This window comes from Microtus oregoni, unplaced genomic scaffold (genome assembly GCF_018167655.1).
Source record: "Microtus oregoni isolate MIOR12 unplaced genomic scaffold, Mior012 000020F_ref0000438, whole genome shotgun sequence".
Taxonomy (NCBI): domain Eukaryota; kingdom Metazoa; phylum Chordata; class Mammalia; order Rodentia; family Cricetidae; genus Microtus; species Microtus oregoni.
In genome coordinates, this window is record NW_024543079.1 from 19,826,410 (window position 1) to 19,832,855 (window position 6,446).

Genomic DNA, 6,446 nt, shown 5'->3' on the forward strand with positions numbered 1-6,446 from the left:
TTATGCTGGCACACAGGTGCTATTCAGGATGGAGAATTGGGAAAACCAAGGTCGGGCATCTACTTGGAAAACACAGTGCACCTGAAAATATAATCACAATAAGTAAGTTAGAACATTAAAATGCATTGTGATAATGTGCAACATGCAGTAATAAAGTTGAAACAGCCATTTTATGGAAGTGGAGACAATAAAACTCAAATCTCCACTTGGACAATGGACACAAGTCACAAAATCCCCTCACCTAAGACAAGGGGGTCCTGAAAAGGCACCTGCCTGGGGTCTTTACCCTGAAGCATGCTTTCCTCACAAATCACCACCCACCTTCCACCCTGCAACTTATGATGATGGATGAACTTCTCCATCTGACCCAAGGATCCTGAAGGAACCAAGGGATTGCTTGAAAGAAGACCCCATCAGGGCGCTTCCCAGCTGAACAGCAGCACAAACCACTCAAAAATGATGCTGCTTCAAGGCCATTAGTAAGAAGGTAAAACCAAATACCAACACAGTCCCCCAGTGGAAAGTCATCCTCAAGATGCCAGATCCCATGGATTACGTGTCATATGGGACAATGATGTCACTCAGAATCACCCAGAATCTATCAGAAAGTCAGAGTAAGCAGATAAATTAAATAGTCCCTAACCCCAAGACATGAGCAAAGGAGGGATGATGACACTGGAGGAATTTGTTTTCTCAAATCCAGATGGTCTCTAGACCACAAGGAAGCCAGGTGGGCATCTGCAACAAAGGGCTGCTATGGGCGTGGGAGTCAGGCTCTGTCTGCCTAAGATGACCCCTTCTGTGTTATTTCTAGTAGGTCAACCACATTCCAGTGGATCACCCCCACATTCAGGAATAGATGGGTAGCACAAACGGAATTAATTGGTTAATAAAAATAGGACATGAAGTTGGAAATAAAGGTAGATCTGAAAAGTTAGGGGAGAACTGGGGAGAGAACATGATCCAAATACACTGCAGGAAATTCTCAAAGAATTAATACAAAATTTTTCGAGATAAAAATAAAGTAATAAATAAGCAAATAAGGGGAGACGATAGCCCCTTCTGCTTCCAGTGAGGGAGCCCTGAGATGTTTGCCCACACCTTCCCTCCATCTAGTCTCAGGCTTTACTTCATTATCTTTTCACTCCCAAAAGATCAGTTGTAGCTGCAGATAGTTTTATTATCTGACCTTTTTTTCTCCTGAGCCTTGTAGCAATGGGCAATTGTCCGTGTTTTTATCGTGTTTCTTACAAATTGTGCGACCCATCTCCAAAACCATTAAGAAAATCATTGTCCATGTCTGTTGAAAAGAAATTATGCAAGTGTTATTTTTATAACATAAATACAAAAACAAGAAGACAATCAAGTAGAAAATGGGCATTGCCTGGATATGCATGTGCTTATAAATAGGCATCTATATGGTACATGCCATCATTGTATGTCAAGAGAAATGTGCCTATGAGGGCCACATGTACCAGTCTTCTTTCAGTACTTCCTGCTACTTCCTGCTAAATTCTGGCACTCTACAGGGGCATGAACACATACAGTTATGGCACATTTACAGGACACAATCAAATCCTAAACAACAAGCAACCTGCACACACTGCAGCCATACATGACAATGTGACGACTTTCAAACATTCCCCCTGAGCAGCATGTGCCAGACTAAGAAATCTGAAAATCAGATGAAGAAATGGGGTCTGTACATGAAGGGGTAAAGCTTTGTATGTGGACTCACCTTTTTCTGGGCTCTCCCAACTTCCAGCAACCTGTATGTGTTCTCTTCTGGGTTGTTGTCATTGAACTGAGCCACAGCAAACTCCACTGATGCCACAAAATAGTCTAGATCCTTAGTAATGTCTACGAATTCTTTGTCAATGGTCCATAAATGAGTGCCTAGCACAATCAGTCCTACAAGCAGGGGCACCTTCCACACCATAGCTGTCCTCTGCATCAGCCTAGGGACTGGGGACACACGGGAAAAGGGATGGAACAACCACAGTTGGTAACGCCCTTCTCAGCTCAGGATCCCACATAGTCCTGCCCATCAGAGCCCTGTGCTCCTGAATGCCTTCTTTTGTGTTTCTGTCTAAGCCCTTATCTCCACTCTTCTGCCTTCTTGTTCCTTCTCACTACCCCAACAGAAGGTAGAGCAGAAAGACACGTACCCCACCTCGTGGTGGCACCAACCCTGAAGTGACAAGCATCCTCAGACATCCCCTCTGTATGCACATCTCCAGACTGTCCCTGAGCCTTGCCAGGGTAGGTCCCACTTGTGCTGCAGCCCCATTTGTCATTACACGAGGCTGGAGAGGATTCCCAGGGCTCGGAGGAAACTCCTGAGAAGTCTGACGAACTCATTCCTGGGAAGTGGAATCAGTTGTTGCCAAGCCTACCCGTGACCTTGCCTGCAATACACACCACCTGCCAAGTTCAAGGCCAATCATTTGGGGGTGCCCATGAGCTGCCTTCTTCCTACTGTCCCGGCCCTCTTTGGCCAGCAGCTCCACCTGACTCCATTCTCCTTGTTTTCTGTGCTCATTATCAGTTCCCTTCACTTCTAACCTGCTCTCATCTTCTCACATCTTTTCTGACCTCTGGGCTGTAATTATGGAACTGTTTCATTCTAATCACCGCTGATTTCAAATCAGCTCTCGTTTACCAACTTCTAACTCAAGCCGACCACAGGCAGAGAACATCTGTCTTACCTTTTTTTTGAAATGTATTGAGATTGATTTTTATTGTTATCGTTGAGAATATGACCACTATTTCCTGCGCTTTAGAAGAGCATATTTGGTATATAGAATGTTAAGTCTGTACATTGTAAGTCTTGGCTTACTGGATTCTGTAGTGGATATTTTGTTTGTATTTTAATAAATAAAGCTTGCCTAAAGATCAGAGAGTAAAGCACTCCTACTGGTCAGCCTTACAGACTAGGCAGTGGTGGCCCACGCCTTTAATCCCAGTAGTCACACTAGTTTGCCATAGAAACTGGACGGTAGTGGGGCACACCTTTAATCACAACCCTAGAGAGGAATGTAAGATGGGAGGAGACAGCTCTCACACAGTCTCTGAGATTCCTGGAGGCAGGATCACCAGTTCAGACTGAGGTAGAGGTAAGAGCCAGTGGCTGGCTGCTTTGCTTTTCTGACCTTCAGGCAAGCTTTATTTATTACAACAGAAATGAAGAATCACTACAGGACTATGCAGCACCATGGCTTCAGGGAATCTCTGACCTGGTATCTAATTCTTGTGCCACATTTGAGATAAGTCACTCCTGAATTCACGAAGACACAGTAGAACACAGCAGAGTTACCACCTGATGTTAGACTATTGTATACTTTTGGAATAATCTGAATGCCATGCATCCATAGAAAAGTAAAATGCCTCCCTGCAACCCATCATTTATCCGTAAGTAGTTAGTGTATCCTCAACAAATTCAGATTCAAGCCCCTGCCCCAATCCTTCATCCAAAAGTAGTTAGTGTATCCTCAGACTCAAAATCAAGTCCCCAAGTCATTCCTCGATAAGTGGATAAAAAATGATCCACTCACATCCAAGTAGATCAAAGACCTCAACAAAAATCTAGCTACACTGAACCTGATGGAAGAGAAAGTGGGGAATAGCCTTGAACACACGGGCACAGGAAGCAACTTTCTGAATTTTCTCAGACTCAGGATCAAGAACCCTACAGCCATTTATCTATAAGTGATTAGTAATCCTCATCAAACTCAGGATCAAGATTCAGTGCAGTCAGTCATCACTGGAAAAGAGCAAGAATTTTCTTCCTGGCATTTGACAAAATACTTGGGGAACTTTGCTGAAAGGGCAAGTGGCCATTTGAAAACATAGGCACCAGGTGAGGCTGCTTTATGTTTTATGTTTTAACAAATAAAACTTGTCTGAAGATCAGAGTGCAGAGCTAGCCACTAGAGGCCAGGGAGTAGTAGTACACACCTTTAATCCCAGGAGTTTCCCGATGATATCGGATTGCCCCGTCTGTCTGTTGTTGACCTACATTCGTTGGACCAATGCCTGCCTTTACCGCATCTCCTACATATACCTGAAGGCCGAGGTCTCCTATTTTTGTCATTCCCAGAAGAGATATTATTCCTAGAAATTCTTTGCCTGCAATTCCTTTGCAAATGTCCTAATTTACCACAATTAAAACACCTGGCAGTTTGATGTCTCCTCATTGCTTTGGAAATCGCTTCTCCTACCCAAGATTCATCATTATAGCTAAACGTCTCAACATTCATCGTATGCTGAATCCATTCATCCATAGGTGCTGATCTAGACTTTAAAGGCCCAATAATCTTTTTGCATTCTATGTTTGCATTCTCAAAAGCTAGAGATTCAAGAAGTATTCGTCTAGCTTCTGGGTCTGTTACCCCTATGTCCAGAGCCTTAATTAATCTTTGCAAAAAGTCAATAAAGGGTTCTCTCTGTCCCTGCCTAATTCTGGTATATGATTCAACCCCTTTTGCTGGATTTTGTATCCTATTCCAAGCATTTAAAGCTGCTTGGTGACATAGACACAGTACTTCATCGTCATAAAGAGCTTGGACCTGTGGATCAGCATATTCTCCTGCACCAAGAATTTGATCTTGGGAAACCTCAATACCTTTTGCTCTTCCTTGCTGTTCCATATGTTTGGATTCTTCTCTGAAATAAATTCCAAACATCAAGGAAGGTCCATTATCTAAAACTGCAGAAACTAACTGATGGAAATCATGGGGAGTAACTCTAGCATTAGAAGCCCAAGTCCTTATCATTTCCTTTACATATGCATTGTGCAAGCCAAAATTAACAACAGCTTGCTTAATTTCTTTCAGATCATTCATTGTTATTGGCGTCCATCTAGCTTCTCTGACTCCCTTTGAGCCTTTAGAAGTTGATGCTTTTTCAGAATTAAGTATAGGGTATGTCACTAGAACCCTGGGTAAGCCAGTTCTAATAGCTGGTGGAGGCATTGTATCCTGTCCTTGTGCCTCCTTACTCTGTTCACCAGCTGCAATAATTTCCCCAATCTTTTCCAATCTTTTTATCATTGTCTCTCTTAAATCCTGAATCTCCTGACCTGTATATATTTCCAGTGATTTCACTGAGGTATCAATTTTTTGGTCCCCATTCTGCACCTGTGATTCCAAAGCTTTAATTTTTTCCTTCAAAGATAACATGTCCTCCTTAAACTTTTCTTGTATATCATGTAGATTCCCATCTTGGAGGTACATTCTGTCTGTTACCTTATCAAAACTTTGTGATAAAGTCTGAAGGTCAAATTCAACAGCCTGAACCCTTTCAGGTAACTTTCTAATACCCTTGGATATGGAATCAATTTTGTCTGTCATAGTATCCACTTGTTCAGATAACCTCTGATTTTCAATAATTTTAATCCTGTCAATTAGTTGTTCATTATTAGTTCGTAAAGATTCTATCATTCTTAGGAGTGCCATATTCTTCTGTTCATTATTAGTTTGTAAAGATTCTATCGTTTTTAGGAGTGCCATATTCTTCTGTTCATTATTAGTATGTAAAGATTCAATCGTTCTTAGGAGTGCCATATTCTTCTGTTCATTATTAGTACGTAAAGATTCAATCGTTCTTAGGAGTGCCATATTCTTCCTTAATGATAGAATATGGAAAAGAAAACCGAAGCCTAGTAACAAGCAAATTAAGGTATCCCCATAATCATATAAACCTTGTATGATGTAATTCATTGTATTAGTAAATATAAATTTACTAATCCATTGTATTAGTGAAAACAAAGCAGTAAAATTTGCGTTAGAAACGAAAACTGCCATATTACATATTATCCAGCAGGTGGCGCTGTTGCAGAGTCGCGGTGAAAACATGGTCCTATTTCAGTGCCTTAGTAGATGTTAAAAACTGGAAAATGCAAGTTTCTCAACAAAGTAAATGTAATTAAATCAATTCCAGAGACGGAACCAGAAACCCAGAATCCCGGGGTAGAGAAGAGCAATCTGGAAGCCGCTTATGCCTCCACGTGACAGAGTCACCCTGAGGGGTTGCAGCTTTCAGCAACCACGTGCTCTGGTTCGCACCACTTAAGAGCTGTACTTGCAAGGGAGATTTAAAAATGACTCAGAAAAGAGCAAACCATGCGGGCAGAGACTATGCGGGCCTGTGTAGTTTAAATCCATGTGGGGAGTCCAAGGCCGCTGCTGCAAGGCACAGGTGGCGGCTGAGGAAGGGAGGGCTCCTGCCTAGCCAAACTCGCGGCTGCCGCCAAGCCGAACTCGCGGCTGCGAGCGGGGAAAGGAGAGGTTCTGAAACCAAACGTTGGGTGCCAAAATGAAGGCGTAAGTCACAAACAATGCCACACCAATTCGGGGTTATGCTTATTAGGGTGGTATTTATTTAAAGGGGAAAAAACTTACAGATCACTGTCCCAGGCAACAGCCCTCTACGCAACCAGGAAAGGA

The 6,446-nt window shown here is 42.5% G+C and overlaps 1 protein-coding gene across 1 annotated transcript; it reads right to left on the minus strand.

Moving 5' to 3' along the window:
- On the minus strand, nucleotides 1-6,446 carry LOC121460396 (cystatin-14). The gene is made up of 4 exons (XM_041670755.1): nucleotides 6,402-6,446; nucleotides 1,739-1,965; nucleotides 1,190-1,300; nucleotides 1-81 (listed from the first exon to the last, which is right to left on the minus strand). Exons 2-4 carry the CDS (start codon nucleotides 1,952-1,954, stop codon nucleotides 1-3), a joined length of 408 nt encoding a protein of 135 aa, XP_041526689.1. The 5' UTR covers nucleotides 1,955-1,965; nucleotides 6,402-6,446.

Bases quoted from the DNA above. Each gene is read 5' to 3' on its own strand.
- LOC121460396 (XM_041670755.1), bottom strand. From the start codon at position 1,954: ATGCAGAGGACAGCTATGGTGTGGAAGGTGCCCCTGCTTGTAGGACTG. The intron at 1,301-1,738 runs GTGAGTCCACAT...TCTTTTCAACAG, and splicing joins TTGGGAGAGCCCAGAAAAAG to ACATGGACAATGATTTTCTT. The intron at 82-1,189 runs GTCAGATAATAA...TTATATTTTCAG, and splicing joins AAGGCTCAGGAGAAAAAAAG to GTGCACTGTGTTTTCCAAGT.